Source organism: Corvus hawaiiensis, chromosome 6 (genome assembly GCF_020740725.1).
Source record: "Corvus hawaiiensis isolate bCorHaw1 chromosome 6, bCorHaw1.pri.cur, whole genome shotgun sequence".
NCBI classification, from domain to species: Eukaryota; Metazoa; Chordata; class Aves; order Passeriformes; family Corvidae; genus Corvus; species Corvus hawaiiensis.
This window is the reverse complement of record NC_063218.1, coordinates 62,458,204-62,475,236: the sequence shown is the minus strand read 5'-3', so window position 1 is coordinate 62,475,236 and position 17,033 is coordinate 62,458,204. Positions and strand designations below refer to the sequence as shown.

The window sequence follows — 17,033 nt, the reverse complement described above, 5'->3', positions numbered from 1 at the left end:
CCTGCTTTTATCTTCTACACAAACACAGTGTGCGTGGGGGGGAATCTATCAAACTGCATGGAATTATGTAGATCATTTTCCTTCAGAGGCTTTGCTAATTAATTTGAAAAAGCCTTGTCTTAAAGCATAGTGGAAAAACATTGGATGTTGCTGATAAAATCCCCTGACACAGCAGTATTACTCCACATGGCTGAATGTTAAAAAAAACAAAAACAACTCATGAGATTTTTTTTTCTGCTAGGATGCTGTTAGCCTTCACTATTCCTAATACCTCTTGGGTACTGGTCTGAATATAGTTCACAGTGATATTGCCTCCTGTGTTGAACCTCCTGCCTCCGGCTGGATTTGGGAGATCCATGTATACAGCTGGGAAAGGAGAAGGGGTGTAATTTTTATGTGGCAGAAAAAGAAATCTTTCATAACGAGTTTTCAGATGAGGAAAATCACAATAGGACAAATGTCAAGTGCAGGCTCAGTTATTTTATCCAAAGCCTTTAGTTCTCTTAAATTAGTGCATTAGCGTTTTTAGACAATGAAAGTTCTGAACAATTTTCTCCGTGTAGAGCTGCGCATTGTCCCTCTTCCCTTGGGCCTGGATCCTTCATTAGTTCCTTCAGAGGCTCATCCATCTGGTCCTGGGGATGCCACAAAACACACGCATGGGCCGGTGGAGATTGATGGAATGGGAAAGCCCGCTAATGGGAATTAGGACAACCATTGTTAGGAGCAGGATGACAGATTTGAGATGCAAATTAAGAAGCCAGCAATGAACAACAGGACATCAGTGCCTGCATATTTGTGTGTGTTTGAGATGCTGTAAGGGAGCTAGTTCCTGCCTCGAAGGTATGGATCTGCAAGCCCTGTTCTGAGATGACGCTGTGAAACATCTTCCAGTGATTCTGCTGGGATATGTTAAAAAAGATTTTGTCTCTCTGTTGGAGAGCAACATTATATCTCAGTAGCATTGTAGACCTGCTGTGCAGTTACAGAGGTGTAAAAACAGGCCATGAATTAATTGGTGTGTGTTGACAGGTATTCACTATGAACAGTGCTCCGTCCTATATCCATTTCCTTTAATAGGAAAGATTTTTGGAAGCCCAGGAGCAGTTAGGTGTTGATTCCTTTCATGCCTATCTAGCTATCCTGCCTTAACACTGTTGTAGGAAACTTAGAGCATGTGTGCAAGAATACCACCATCAAAATGTGGACGTGGCTATTTCTGCCAAATATTTAAATGTAGCTCTTTGAGTATTGACTTGTGAAAACCCTTATGAAATTCAAATTATTCCTTCTAAAATACATAACCAATTATTGCTTTGATCACTTCTGCTTTTTTTTTTTTTTGGTCATTTTATAGCTGCCTTTTGGCTAATATTTAAGATAAGGTCGGCAAGGTTTCAAAGTTGAAGTTTGAGGGGAAGAATGTCTTTTTCAAAGAACATTTTTCATGTGAAAGGAAGGTCATATTTAAACATTCTCAATTTAATCCTCCAAATTAACAGTGAAGAAAAGTAATTTGTATCTGCTGTGTATGGCTTTAGGCAGCTGCATCTCATTGTCACAAAGATGGGGAGGGCTTTCACACCCAGAAGCAGTTTTATCTGTAGCCTGAAAAATCCCAGCTTTTCTCCTAACTACACAGTAAGAAAGCTTTGATATGCAGTGCAGGAGAGGGTTTTTTTTAATGTTATGGTGTGCTATGTGTAAAAGTAGCTATTTGCAAGTCAATTAAAATGTATTCACAGCATCCTGGTTCATTTCAGTTCAAAATTTATGAGCTTGTAAAAGAATGTGTAAGTAATATATGCCTTAGTAATGCCATATAAACATAGTAGCTGTATTGAAATCCATGAATGCAGATACACTTGGAGGCTACTTAGAGGTATCTCTGTAGACGTGTTCTAAACAATGGACAGCTCATTCACAAGTTCATTAGTCTCCTTTCAAGTAATTATAATGGTGCCAATTTATAGTAATACAGCTCTCAATTTTTAAAAGTGTTATAAATTTAGTTGATGGAGATATTGCATGGTACTAAAGTGAGAGATAGTGAATATTACAAGATGGGTGCCCAGGACTTGGAAAATGGGATTTAATGAATTCATCTTTGTTTCTGTATGACTAAATCCGAGATGGCATTCCTGGAAGCAGTGTGTGCTCTTCATGTGTAGAGGCTGATGGAGCACTCTGGGGAGTGCACTGTGGATTTAGCTGCAGTCTCTTTCAGATTAGCATCAGTTTTTAGTTGCATTGCTGTGGGATAAAGGTGTACTGTGACATGGATGTGTAAAATGGGACCTACCAGGCAAGAGTGAAGTTGTCTTACTGCTTTGTTTCTCGTGGCTATGACTGCTACTGGAATACTGTGCCAAATGCAATCCTCCTAACTGAGGGAAGCCATGGGGGGGGATGGAGTGATGGAGTTCTGACTGGTGTCCTGAGAACATGTGGGACTGCTGCAAAATATGGCTTTAATGCATGAATCAAATGGGATGTGAGCACCTGCCTTTATTACAGTGAAAAAACTATGGGAAACTGAACTTTGGTTGTAACTGGTTCTTCAGACTCAAACACAGTCATGTCAGCATCCAAGGCTGAAAGCTGAAACTGAGCAAACTCAGACTCTGAGGCAAACATTATCCACCTCAGGGATTTAATTGTTTTACGCTGACCTTGAAGCTGGAAACTGTGTTCTTCTGCAGGTTGGGGTAGCGTGTAAGCCATGGTCAAGAATCTTGAAAAGTTGTTTCATGGTTTGTGCTTTACAAAAGAAAAAAAAATTATTAGAGTTATTGATCATAAATTTCTCGTTTGGATTTAAAACCTGTATTCACTCTCCAAGCAAAAACCACCTGCCATGCTAACATCTCTATGTATGTAGTGCTTGCTTTGCCACCCAGCAGTGATTCAGCTTCCAGGGCTTACATCTTTTTTGTAGTTTAAAGGAATTCCCTGTCACCATACAAGAAGTTGTCAGAGCAGTTGGCTTCTGCCCCAGCTGTCTCTGGAGGCATGGCCCAGTAGAGACCTCCAGCTGCTTTTTTTCTTTTTGTGGCTCTCAGTGTTTCACACATTCACTTGGACTGGACAGCTACAATCCAAAACCCCTTTACCGAGCTGGCAGCAAGTGCTCAGGAAATCACTGGAATAAATGCCCTTGGTTTAGTTTTTTTGCCTTATTGCCTCTTTTTTTTCGATTTTCAGCAAATGAAAAGATTGAAGACATCAATGGCTGCCCAAAAAATAGGTCTCAAATGGTAAGTAGTAAAGTGATCTGTTGTTTGTGTGTGCGTGGCTGAGTGATAGTGTGGGAGTTCAATGTCTGAGACTTTTAATAACAGTTTTTAATTAAAATTTTACAGTAGTGAGACTAAAAGTGTAGTCTTCAGAACATTAATATTACAGTTCTTGCCCCATTATACTCCACAGTAGTTGAGTCAGGCCTTATAATTTATCGCGTATTTACAGTCGAGATTATTCTTACATTGCTACTTTATATTTCTGAAATACCACGTAGTTAAACAGAAACGTAGAGAAATAAGGAATTAGATATTTGAAAGTATGATTAAGAGTTCCTGTATCTTTTGACATGAAACAAAATAAATGAGCAATATGCATGAAATACAAAAAAATTCGAATAGTAAAATTCAAGATGCAACTTGTTGACAGATAAGAAGTTGGTTTGTATCTTCCTTGTATCTAGTATTCAAATCTAGGGAACCAAAAATCAGTCCAGGAAAATTAAAAGCATATAATACCTCAAGAGTATATCTGCTGTGAGTATTGCTGAAGCTAAAAGTATAGCAGAATTTTACTAAGAACACAGATAATAAGAAACTGGTTTTTAAAATGCATTCAAATGAAGAGCATTTAAAATTTATGATACTTCAAAGAAGATTACTTCCTTCTGTATCTTGAGAAAAAGTGATTCTACAACATAAATTCTAGTATCTTCCTTTAGCATTGCAAATGCTTGCTTTGGAACACTTGGATATCTGTTCTCTGTGTGCAGCTATTTTAATGTTTTTTATTTTTATGACTGTTCCTCACTGCCCCTACCTCCATGACTTCAACATGAGCACAGCCACTCAATGTAGTAAAATGAAATAAAGATTTAAGGAGAGCTTGACATCTTAAGTCAAAACCCACACTCTGTTCTGCTCTTCTCCTCTGGCTTTTTGTTGCTTGTTGGAAGTTATCAATCTTGTTGGAACTGTGGAGCAAGCGCTCTGTAAAAAGAAAGCCATCAGAAAGATTTATCATTGCTACTTCTTACTGCTTTGAAGAGGGTGGTTGCTGTTCTTGCTGTAGCCACAGCAGCTGTCTGGAGTATAAATAATGAGGAAATCTTGACAATTACTGTAATTTAATGTTCCGCAAGTGTGTCGGAAGAACTGAATTTCATTCAGGACTGGAGTCTGTAACCAGTTGCAGGACGTTGCAGCTAAAAAAGTCACTTCAAGTCATTACTCTCAATGAAGAGAAAGCATTGCTCTGTTGGATTGTGGGATGCATGTAGTAGGTTGCTTATGGAAGCAGGATCAGGTTATAAGCAGAGGCATGCCGGAGGCATGTGCTGGGTCAGGAATGCTGGAGAGGGGTGGAAGGATGCATTTGGTCTGCGTTCCCTGCGCTGATGTTACTCCACTTGCTCATTCAGGAGGGTGAGGTGAGTGAGACTGTGCCCCCCCCCACTCCTGAGACCTGCAGTCACAGCTGGGCATCCCCAGCAGTTTTCCTCATGTGAAAAAAATGAGAATTGTGCTTAGGGCTTGCTTTTATCGGATGCCCATGCTTACAGAGCTCTTTGTCATCTGACTATAAAAATACTGTTGTTGCTCAGAGGAGCTGTGGCTGCCCCATCCCTGGAAGTGTTTGAGGCCAGGTTGGATGGGGCTTGGAGCAACCTGGTCAAGTGGAAGGTGAAACTAGATGATCTTTAAGGATCCTTCCAATCCAAATCATTCCATGGTTCTTCTAAGGCAGAACATAGGAATCTTCATGGGTTGGTGTTCATGCAGTTACTTGCAGTGTTTAGGGACACGTGTCCAAAGGACACTTTGGCAGGTCCGGGACAAACGTGTTACAGTGCTTGTTTTAGGTACAGCAGTCTTCAGCCTTTGCACTTCAGTGCATGCTCTTAATGCAGCTTACAGGGTCCTGCAGAGTGTGGGAGCTGGTGTTTGCGTCTGCTGCCTCTGGCTCTGAGAGGTGGCAGAGGCAAGGCCATCCAGATACCTAGGTAATATCCAGTCTTTTTTCAAATGAGTCTCTCAGTTAAGAGTGTCCTTATCTGTGGATGCTAAAAAGCTAGGAGCAGAGGAATTTTCCAGCTGCTGAAGCATTTTGTGAAGTTTTCCTTTCTCATGCAAGCTAGCTGAAAACAGTGTAGAGATTTTTGTAAACCAAGACTTTATCTTGCACCTGTGAACTTGTTTTCCAAGCTGTTATGGTACACTAGAGAAAATATTTTGAAATGGGTGTCAGAACATTCCACCAATCACTCTGAGAGGCAGATGGTCAAGTGACCAATCATATCATGTTCTCTTGCGAACCAAGTTACATAACCCAGCTTGTAATTAATAAAATGATTCCATTTTCCATTTTCTCCTTGGACTTGTGTCGTGGTTCTTGCCGTTTCTCGGTACAATGGCGACACTTACCCATATTAGAGTGCTTGAAAGGTGGGCAGCACAGATGAGGAGATTTGGGGGGATTAAAAAAAAAAATAACATAGCACCAATAAAGGGAGATTTAACTTTGGTCATTATATAGAAATACAGAGGGAAATCTAGATCTAGAATATAGAAATACAGATCTCAGAGGGATGCCTTCTACCATCCTCTTTTCCCTTTGTAGACTTCCAATGCCTTGAGCTGTGAAGAATCAGCTCACTCCCAGCCAGGTGTATCAGCTTAGAAAGCTGGACCAGATCTGTGTCTTCCCAAGTCCATTAAAGGAAGTGGGGGGAAAAAAGTGTCTTTGCTTCCATGTGGCACAGTCCCAAGCCGGTGATGCCAAACTTGAGGGAGCTCTCTGCAGAGCCAGATCCGGCCTCTTTGCCTTGTTCCCAGTGTTGGAGAGCATCAGGCAAATTGGCCCAAACTGAGCTTTAGAGACAGCTTGGGTCTGTCAGGCTCCAAGCCAGTGCTAATAAGCCTTGTCAAGTGAAGTTTAGTACTGCAGAACCATGTGGGACCATCAGTGCTTATCAACCTCGTCCCGGTGCCAAAAATGACAAGGACCCCACTGGCTCCGTGAAAAATCACTTAGGTGAGAACCTGTCCTCCCATTATCATCCTGTCTGGGTTGTTCTGCTGAGGGGAGTATCCCTGTCTTCCTTTGCTCCAGATAAGAGTTGGCTGCCTTTTATATAATCTATTATAGGCTATTCTATAGCTTGTCCTCTGCAAAAAATCTGTTTCAGGGTTTTTTTTCCCAAACCTCTATATTTTTGTACTGTAGATATTTGTCTAAACAAAAGCCTGTAATTCTGATGATTAGTTCCAGCTGGATGCAGAAAATACTGTGGGTAATAGAGGATGTACTTGTATGGAGCACAGGCTCTGGGACGAAGAACATTTGGAGATCACTGCGGCATTTGGGTTTTTAAAATAAAACCCCAGAAAATGTTGGCATGGTTCTTGATAACTGGGTGACGGACAATAAATCAAGGCCAGTTTCCTCTCCTGCACACTTCTGAAAAGAAGAGTTAGGTGAATAAACCTGAATAGGGCTATTTCTGCTAATATTGTTTGTTTATAAAAAAACAGATATTTTTCTTTTTTTTCCTTCCTTGCTTCAAGGGCACGATTTTAGAGTTTAACATGTGGCATCTTGCAGAATATGGGAGGTTAGTACCTGCCCTCCTGGGTACTACAGATTATTCTTCTTGATGTGGGTGCCTTTGCAAGTGCTGAATGTTACCTCTTCTAAAAAGGTTCATAGCACTTACATTTGTAAAATGATAAAAAACCCCAAAGTGTGTGAATTGTCTATGCTACATGATACATGTACAAGTATAGCAAAGCTGAAATGTGCTGAAAGGAAGAGAATTGGGGAATCCGTGGGTGGATATACCAGACTTTCATCTTCCCATGTCTGGGGAAGTTGTGGGACACCCAAGACAAGAATTTGGAGCAACAGAAAGGCACGTAGGCTTAACAAACACCACAGCACCTCCTATGAATAAGCGAGGAAATTACTGTGGTTTGCCTGTGGGTTGGTGCTCAGGCTTTATTATTTTTCAGGATCACTTTGTGTCTGTAAGTATCTGTTCTCAAATAGCAAAAGTGAGGTATTTCTTTTTCTCATGTGTTGACAGGAAGTTTTTAAGAGTTGTCTCTTTCTGATGCAGATACCGAGCTGTAGTGGTAAACTAATATCATTCACTCTTCCTACTGCTGTTTGTCTTGCAAATAAGGGATCTTCTACTGCAGTGTGGGTCACAGCCAGCATTTCTTCCCAAGAACTCTATGGAAGTTGAGATGAAGGCTGTGTTTTCAGTACAGTAACTTAATTTTCAAGGAAACCTTACTTCCAGTAATGGGAGTTTGACTGTTATTTTAATATTTGACTGATTTCTTGTGTTCTGACAATGAGCTGTTTTGTAATGTATGTGACACCTACAAGGAACAGTTTGTATGGAAATTCTCCAGTCCCTGGTGGGGACTTTGGTTTTGAATTGAGCAGTGCTGAGAATATTAACTCAGCTGTTGGAAAAAGGTACCCACTTCCCTCCTCAGTGTGATCCTTCCCAGCTCCATGAATTTTTAAATTTTTCTTTAATTATCGAAAGAGCATAGATGTTGAAATCTCCATTACTAGTTAGTGTGTAGGGCACGTTGTCCATATTTCTGTGTTCTTTTTCTCAAGAACACTTCAATGAATTGATGTAATGAATGTGAGTGCTGCCGTGATGTGGCCCATACTTAGAGGAGATAGCTGGGCTCGCACATTCATGAAGGACTGATAGGAGCTGAAACCATCTGCATCACCCGAGCAGCTATCTACGTGTGTGTAATACCCACTAAGGGAGGGAGCTGCTGTGTTAAAAAAAAATATAAATTCTTAGTTGCTTGTTTTCTCACGGAAAATAATTCTGTCTCTGGTCTTTGAGAGCAGGTACCCACTCTAAACGTTTTGAGCAGTTTTATACAGCCAGTGTTGTCCAAACGTTGCCATAGCAAGGTGCAATAAATCTGCCAGGCTGTTGCTCCAGCCCCCCAAAGCCAAAGAGGGCTCTGCTGCCGGGGGCATGTGCTGCTAATTCAGGGGAGCAGCTCTGCTGAAGATCAAAAGCATCACAAGCACGTTTTTTCTCTGTGAATTCCTAGCGTAGGATTTTTGGAAACATATCCCAGGGGTTAAATATAGCCATGTATTCTCAAGTAATCCAACTCCAAGGCTGAGCAAATGTAGTAAAGGCAACTTTCCCATCTTCTAAGCCTTCCTCCACTTTGCCTGGGGAGCTTGTATTTTACCAGGAGCATATGTTTAGAAATTTAATCTGGTTTGATGTTACCATGGTAACAGATGGGCATCTTCTGGCCCTAACCTGTGGTGCAGTTCCTCACAGCTGCAGGTCAGCTGAGGGGGAAGACATCCGCCAGTGCTGTGCCAGCCTGGCCAGTGACAGACACTGGCTTGGCTGCTGCAACTGCCCGTGCAGGGACGTGGCCAAATAGCAAGTTCCGGAATGCTGAAAGCATTTTCTTTCAGCTCTCAGGGTTTCTGTTGGTCGTGTATGAGCCCATGTTGTGATGTAGACAAGAATGATTTACTACAGAGATGATCTGCCAGGTTGCTTGTACTTATCTGTCCTTCAGCCTCAGTTTATATGACTCTTGCTCCAAGATAAGATTGATTTTACTGTCTCTATTTTTTTCCAGATGCCCAGACTGTTGTTATGCTGCCATGCTTACCATTTGTGCATGGTAAAATGATAGGCATGGTTGGATCAGAGGTTTCTGTGCTGCAGAGCTTGCAGTCTAAATAAAACCACATCATCATCCTGTGTAGAAAATAACAGGATAAATAGAGCTGGACCGGATCAGGAAAGGCCAATATGTACATCTCCCTGCCATGAGGCATGGCAGTGTCACTAAACAGAGATTTGTTTCATTTCTGGAGGGGAAGGCTTCCAGAACTCTTTCAGCATGCAGGGATGTGTGATAAGGCAGTGTGTGCCTCCTGTTCTGTCCCTTGGATGGGTGTATAGGGTGCCTTTGGAGACATTGCTGCTGGCACTCTCATTTCATTCCCATAATGGCTCACCTTCGTAGTCCCCAGTGGGCTACTCTCAATTCTTCACCCGTTACAGTGATGCAAGAATTTGTACATCATCTGTCTCTGAAACACCGTGAGGTTCAATAAAGAGCAACAAAGTAATTTTTATGGAAAAAAGGAAATATATAAGCTTCACTGTAAAGACAGAATTAGATTCTCTGATCATTTATTTTGCAGTTAAATGAATTTATTGCATTTTGAATACCTATGGTTCTAGTCCCCCATATGGACTAAATACGTGAAACAGCAAAGGGATTGAGGGGCCAGGGTCATTCCACATGTGTATATGGAGATGTCTGCAGCTTTATACATTTACACCTACCCCAAAGTCTAGAAGCACCATTAACATAATTTTCTGCCATGACCATTACTGATGTAAAATTATTACATAGATATATCTTTTATGCAATAATTTGCAAACACATAGTTTCTTGCTGTGCTTGGCATAAAAGGGGAAAACTGGGAAATCATGGACGAGAACCTTTTCTAACTAAGAAGAAAAGGTTAGGTTGATTTCATTTGACGATGGAGGAAGTAAAAATTCATTTATTATTCTCCTTCAGCTTTGTGATGTAAGAATTAAGGCTATTTTTATGGAAATTACTTCTCATGCCTGGGTGTTTCTTTCTTTTTACAGGAGATGTAGTGATAAGCTCTTCACTGTGGAATATCTGTGTAAACAGATCATAGCTGTTACAAAGAATTGAATAGTCCAGAGAAATAAACTTTTTGTCTCTGTGTCTTGTCACAGATCTTTCATTTCCAGCCATTGCTTATACACTAAGCAATAACGGTGTGATAATGGTTATTTTAATTAGCTATGATTAAAGGTAGTGCATATCTAGAGCATTTTATTCTTTTGGTTTTTATGCAGAGCTATTTTTACATGTACCAGCAGTATCGTTGCACTTGTTCTGAGCAGTTATGCAGGGGAATTTCAGTAGGAGATGTTATCCAGGATCCAGGTGCAAGGAAGGAGGGGGCACATATGTGTTGGTGCCACTGGAGTAAATCCCTTGGGAACAGGTGAAGCTGTGAGCCTTCAGGCACAAGCATGCCTGTCAGCCTGGCGGGGAGGGAACGCTGCGCCTGGGAACGGGCTGTGGCCGCAGCTCCCTTCCCAGGGACCTTTTTTAGAAATGAACAACTGTCAGTGACTGCATTGCAGGAGGTTCTTTCTAAACAAGTTTCGCTAAATCCTGGATTCCTGCTGCAAATTCAAGCTAATGATACACAGAGCCTTCAACATCTGAGCTGGTGTTTGGGGACAGGGAGCAGCCAGCGCTTGGTGCACTGAGTGGTGTTAGTGTCAATCCTTCCTTTTAAGCACTTGTGCACTTTGAAAAGTACTGGTTTATGTAGATTTCAAGGATGTTTTAGGAAGGAGTCCACCTTTGCTAGATATTGGTGTTATTTTAGATTTGATCATAGAATGGTTAAATTATTCAGGTTGGAAGGGATCGTAAAGACCACCTAGTTCCGAGCTCCCTGCCATGGACAGGGACACCTTCCACTATCCCAGGTTGCTCCAAGCCCCATCCAGCCTGGCCTTGGACACTTCCAGGGATCCAGAGGCAGCCACAGCTTCACTGGGCAACCTCTGCCAGGGCCTCACCACCCTCACAGGGAAGAATTTGTTCCTAATGTCTGATCTAAACCTGCTCTCTCTCAGTTTAAAGCCATTCCCCCTTTTCCCGATTGCACAGCACGTAACTTTCAGCCTGGGAGCCCCAGATAGAAAAGGGTCTTCCACGAGGAGCCAGGGAAGGTGGAAATAATGCATCTGTGAGAGTCACTGCTGTCCTCATTGTGGGTTTACTGAGCACAGCCATGGCTTCTCCCCACCTTTTCCTCTTTTCGGTTACACATAAACAGATGCAGTGCCAAGAAATACAGTTACTGTGGTATGTGCTAAAATCTTGTCAAGAGCATTTAGTCTATATCCTAAATTAATGATTCTCCAGAGGCAGGATTCTTTGTTGATACTTGTTTTGCAAAGTTAAGCTTGTTGTTGCTTAATCATAATTTAGAACATCTCAAGATTTCAAATTATTCACAAATTATCCACTTTAACTTTTCAAAGGTCTGATCCTGAAGAGCTAATCCAAAAATAATATTTCCAGGGATATTTTTCAAAGAAATTGCTCTTTACTTTTGTTTTTCCCCATGGGAAAGTTTCTGTTTTAAATAAATAAACCTGAAAAAAAAAAAACCTGAAAGAAACCTGAAAAGCTGAATAAAGCAGGAACATTTCTACAACCCTCCATGTACCCCTCCCTGAGCAGATCAGCTTTGGCAAACCTTGGGAGTTGCCCTGGACAGCCTGAATCCATTCACAATACAAGTGTGCCCCTTGGATGCTCTTTGTTGTCATTAGAAATTTTGGGCAGTGTGAATCACAGTTTTCTCTGTGGGGCTTTGCTGCCCTCATTTCTATTCACACTGTTGGGAGTGAATGTTGAATATTTGTCCCATTATTTCTGCAGGAAGAGCTGGAAACACAGGATAGCAAAGGTTTTACTGGGGTCAGAGAGAAGAGGATGCACGAGATGAGGCTTAGGCTGGTTCTCCAGCCTTAGACTAGTGCCCAAACTTTCCTCGTCTTTAAAAAAGCCAAATTAAGGCAATTTTAAGAGAAGAGTCAACTCTTCATGTACATTTGAACAGATTGTTGTTTCTGTGGGTAGATCTGTCACAACCTGGCTTCAGAATATGGATTAGCTTAATTTGCCCTTATGTTACATCTTTTATTCTATTTCGAAGGTGCCCACCAAGTTCTGTCAAAAGCCTGAAACTTAATTTTGGGAGACATTTTTATCCAAGCAGTCAGGAGCAGCAGATGAACACTGGGGGAGTGACACATTATTTTCTTTTTAAAAAGATACATTTTGATTGGGATAACTACTAATGAAGATTTATTTTAAACAGAGCCATAAGATTTAGTATTTATATCCTTCTGGGACAAATGGAATTTGCAGTTCTGCTTTGGTATTTTTTATATATAAGTATGTTTAGGAAATAGAGCAAATGAGGTATTATTGGAATGGAGAGCCCTTCCTCCCCCAAAACTCCAGGGTTCTAAGGATTCCCAATGTAATGACTTAAGATTTTAAGGCTCTTTCTAAACTGTAGGATATAAAAATATGAGGGTAAAAGACTATTCAAAAATACAGTCAAGGAATAGATTTTGTCCTAAGAAACAGCTTGTGTTAGGCTATTTCCTTGCTTCTGCACTGTATGTGAAGTCTGCTGAAATATTGCATAAAGGTTTGTGAGGCTTTAAAAACTTTCATATGAATTCAGTCTTTTTTCTTCTGAAAATTAATGTCCTACACATAACATTGAGCCACAAGTTCAATGGAGAGCACTGGTTTCAGTATAAGAAGTGGGTTTTCTGGGTAAGCTCATAAAAACTCCCCATTTATGGCTGTAAAAGTTGGGAGCAGAGGTCTTGCATCACAGTGTGAGAAACTTCCCTGGTTTGTAAGTGACGAACCCTACAACAAGTTTAATTCTGGGTTTTGTTTGAGAAAAACATCCGTGTCTGTGACAAGGGCAGCACTGGTTATCCTTTGCCTTGTGTGTTTGACTTGGACAGACAGCTTTGGCTGGAGGCAGTTTCCATATTCAGGTTTTTGTCTGACATAGTCAATGTTCAACACACGTCAGTGCCCACCTGTGGGTCTCCATTTATGGGCTACAGGGTGGGGATATTTTGGGTTTGGGGTTTTTTTTATTTGTTTCTGGCATATCCTGTTCTGCTCTTACAGGCCAGGGCATGTTTTCTCTCTAGCACTGGCAAGAATAGGAATTGAAATTGCTGCTATATGACAAGAACAAAGACTTGTGTGATGATCTGGTCTTGGACAGTTCTCCACGTACAATACTTAGCCATGATGCCTTCTGCTCCCATCTTGTCACGTTATTGATGTTAAGAGGAAGTTTTCTGGTAGCTTTTCTCTCTCTGAATATGAGAATGGGAGTGATGACACTTGATATCTTATGTCTCAACAGAAATTTAATTCTGCGGGGCTGTTGGGGGTTTTTTTCTCATAATCTCCTAATTAAAAGAGAGGAGGAGGAAGAGCCCTGGAGGCTTGCAGCCCCTCTGGTGTGGGCTCAGCAGTCCTCAGTTGGCATTTAGGGACATCTCAGAATAAATACCTGTCATACAATGATGTGGGACTGATAGCACATGTTGATAGTTGATTACGCCTGAAATAGTTTAAATGTGGCAGTCTAAAATTGCAAAGTCATTTGATGATTTTGGCCAGGAAGTTTAATAAGGCTCAGTTTTGGATACTCCTGGTAATGTTTCCGAGTGAGATAATCACTGTGGATGGCTGTGCTTGGTTTTCCTTCTTTTGCACAGCTTTCCCCTGTTTTGGATAGGCAGGAAATGAGAGCATCCAGCTGCCATCTTTCCTGCTTTGCTTTTGCTGTGTTAAACAAAGCAAGTGAGAAATCAGAATTGTCAGCCAAAAAACAATTGTAGCTCATAGTGAAACAGAAAATATCCACTCCCCTTTGGCAAATCCAGTCCTTTCACATCTGCTTAAATGTTTAAGCAATATGTGGACTTGGCAAAAGAAGGGCCTACAGAGTCTGGGTGATGATTTGCTGCTGAGTGCTGTAATTACAAGGAGGCAACTGTACTTTGTGTTGGAAGTCACCAGGATGTAGAGTCATTGGGGTTTTGCTGAGAATCATAGAATGGTTTGGGTTGGAAGGGACGTTATGGACCATCTCATTCCAATTCCCTGCCATGGACAGGGACACCTTCCACTATCCCAGGTTGCTCCAAGCCCCATCCAACCTGGCCTTGAACATTTCCAGGGATCCAGGGTCAGCCACAGCTCTCTGTGCCAGGGCCTCACCACTCTCACAGGGAAAAATTTTTTTCCTACCATCTAGCTGAGATCTGTCCAGAAACTTCACCTCTATCCTACACGCATCTAAATGGTCTACCTACCACACTGCTGCTTCAGAAGAGCTTGTTGTCTCCAGCCCTGCCTGCACTGGGGGCATCTTTCTCCATAAAACAAGATTTTCATATCATTAATAGTTGATACAGCAGGGGCCAGAGGCAGAATCCTTCCTTGGAGCTTTTGTGAGTGAAATTCATGACAAGTTGCATTGTTGGGAACTCACCTCGTCAAACAAGCAGCGTGGTTTCTGAGGCATTAGACTGATTCAGCCAAGAACAGGGTTCTTGACTCAGGCCAGCAGTTGTTGTGTGGGAAGGACCTTGAATTCTTACCAACACTAAATTTTAATCGCTTTAGCTATAATCCTTCATTCAGTGTTTCACTTTCTTCTTGGATTTTCTCTAATCTCTTTCTGTTTTCTTTTTCAAGCTCAGTTTTTCCTTCAAAATCAACTAATTCCTCACATTCCTGCCACGCTGCCATGTAACATTGTTAATATCACAGATACTGTGTAAATCTTATCAGTTATTGATGCCTTTATATCTTTCAGTTTCATTCTTTTAGTGAATTCCTCATATGTGCAGTGCTGTACATCCCCACAGGATTTTATCCTAGTTCTTTGTTTTCTGAATATAAAGGGTTTACTTTTGCACATCCCTGTTACTCCCACTTTTTTTCATCATGCCTGATGGAATTAGGGTATTTTCCATACCAGTACAGCACCCAAGAACCCCTGTTTCTCACAGCTTTTAGCAGGGCATTACCACTGGCTTGGCAAGGCAGCCCATCTGACCTTTCATGTGGCAGTGAGGTTCCAGGTTGCTCAGCCTGTGGTCCAGATACAGACCTGTGAGGGAGGGTCATCCATCAGTCTGGGGACGGGAGTGCTGTATCTTAATTCAGTGGCTACAATGCTCAGAAAAACTGGGGGGTTATCCCATAGGAGAAATGGAATGATTTTAAAGGCGGGACTCCTTGAATCTGAATAGGATGAGATTAGGACATCAGTAAAGACTGCTATATAGCACCAAGAAAGAGGACATGGATGAGGAACTCACTACCCAGATGTAAATCTTAATGCTGTGCTCACTCTGTCCTAAAAGAGAGTTTATGCAAAGATGAGGGGCCTGGGAAGAGAAGCAAGCAGAGCAGGACTGAGAGAGCTGCAGATTTGGAGTGGGGATGAGATATTGCTTATCATAGTCACTAACCTGCTTATTGGGAGAGGAGACATCTGCTCACAGCTGGGGAAGTCTGGAAATGTTCTTGGAATGATGCAGCTTGTTAAGTGCAGGTAGTAGGAATGGATTGATCCTTTTATGTGGTGTTTATTCTTGAAAAGGTGAACTTTGGTTTTCTGGCCAAGTCCCAAATCACCTCAATAAAAGAGCCATGTTGAAAACTTGAAAGGGTGGTTGAGTACTGAAGAAGGAAATGGATCAATTGACTGTTGGATCATACTGAACTGTGGATAAATGAACCTTTGAACTGCACCCTGCTCCAAGCTTTAAGGTCTGAGCAGTACAGGAAATGTATTTTGGTACCTCTCTGGATTTTGGAGTATATCATTTACTCAAAGTGTACTATATACTTTGTGTACTTTATATTATATCTCAAAATATAATGAGGTTGATAAAAGTGTTTCTAATTGTTGAAATCACAGTTCAGCAATGCCAATAACTTCACCCCCCCCCCCCCCCCACGATAGAAGAAAATGTTTTTATTGTTATAGTTATAGACAATAAATTAATGTACCCTGAGAGAAATCCATGTGGGAGGTTTCCTGGCAGCTTCCCTGGTCCTTTTTTATTACTTTGAGCAGGACAGGGAGCTCAGGTCTGTTGCTGGGAGCTCAGGTTCTAAAATGCTGCCTTAGCTCTCACTTGTGTATTTTTTTGAGGGCAGGCAGGAGCTTACAGGGCAGCTGGATTTTCATGTTTCCTTTTGATGTCTCCACACTTCACAGAATAAAGGTTGTTACGTGAGACCAAGTGTGGGGCTTGGTGTCTGTCTCCTTCCTTATGCATACAGTGGATGCAGTTTTTGGTTGCAATGTTTCAGGAATTATTAAATCAATGTTTGAGAGATGTTCAAGCACAAAGACTCTATTTTATCACTTGCTGATTACCATGGTTAAATAAAAAAGTTGCTCAACAGTATAATCCAAAAGTTTTTTGTGTAACCACACACAAAACATGGTATTTCCTAAAATGTTGTTCCTTGCAGAGGTGTCCAAGCTTAGGCTTTTGCATGGAAGTGCTTTGGTCCAAGGTGGGGGCTGGCATCTCTCTGCATCTTCTGGTTATGACAGCAGAGCTTCAGTGGGAGCTTGGTGGCAAATTAGGTGTGAGGCTACTGCAAGATCCCCATTGTAGTGCTGAGATAGAGTGGAAAACATTCCTGACTCATCCAGCCTCTCTGGAGTCCACTTTCTTAGGTAGGGTTTAGGTCCAGTCTGTGTATAGCAACCAGAGCTGTGTGTAGCAACTGACAGCCAGACCTGTTGTGCACAAGTGCCTACCTGGTGAAAATTCATTTTATCCCATGAAACTTGTTTCCATTGTACCATCTGTGTGAGGGACAGGACTCAGCGAGTGACCAGAGTGGCCTGGTGTTTCTGACTCGTGGGGAATGCTGTGAGGGAGCGTGTTTCACATTCCGGCTGGGGGTTCCAGTTACAGCTTTTATATTCAACTGTTGGCGTGGCTGGAAACTTTTGCCAGCTGTCAACTTCAGAGCAAGTGGCAATCTGCCTCCTCAAACAAATGGCCTCCATGTTTATTTTCAGTTTCATGTTTGTTATACTTGTTGTAGGTT

The 17,033-nt window shown here is 41.6% G+C and overlaps 1 protein-coding gene and 1 long non-coding RNA gene across 12 annotated transcripts in view; one reads left to right on the top strand and one right to left on the bottom strand.

Moving 5' to 3' along the window:
• NAV2 (neuron navigator 2) overlaps positions 1 to 17,033 on the top strand; it is a 366,621-nt gene that overhangs the window by 220,602 nt on the left and 128,986 nt on the right. For all 11 annotated transcript variants that reach the window (XM_048306045.1, XM_048306044.1, XM_048306043.1 and 8 more), the window contains exon 3: positions 3,205 to 3,257. In XM_048306045.1, coding sequence (XP_048162002.1) covers positions 3,205 to 3,257 — 53 coding nt within the window. The remainder of the gene's footprint in view (positions 1 to 3,204; positions 3,258 to 17,033) is intronic.
• LOC125327092 lies at positions 120 to 15,486 on the bottom strand. Its single transcript, XR_007204129.1, has 3 exons — positions 15,428 to 15,486; positions 2,673 to 2,760; positions 120 to 695 (listed from the first exon to the last, which is right to left on the bottom strand). It is a non-coding gene; the product is annotated as an uncharacterized LOC125327092 (long non-coding RNA).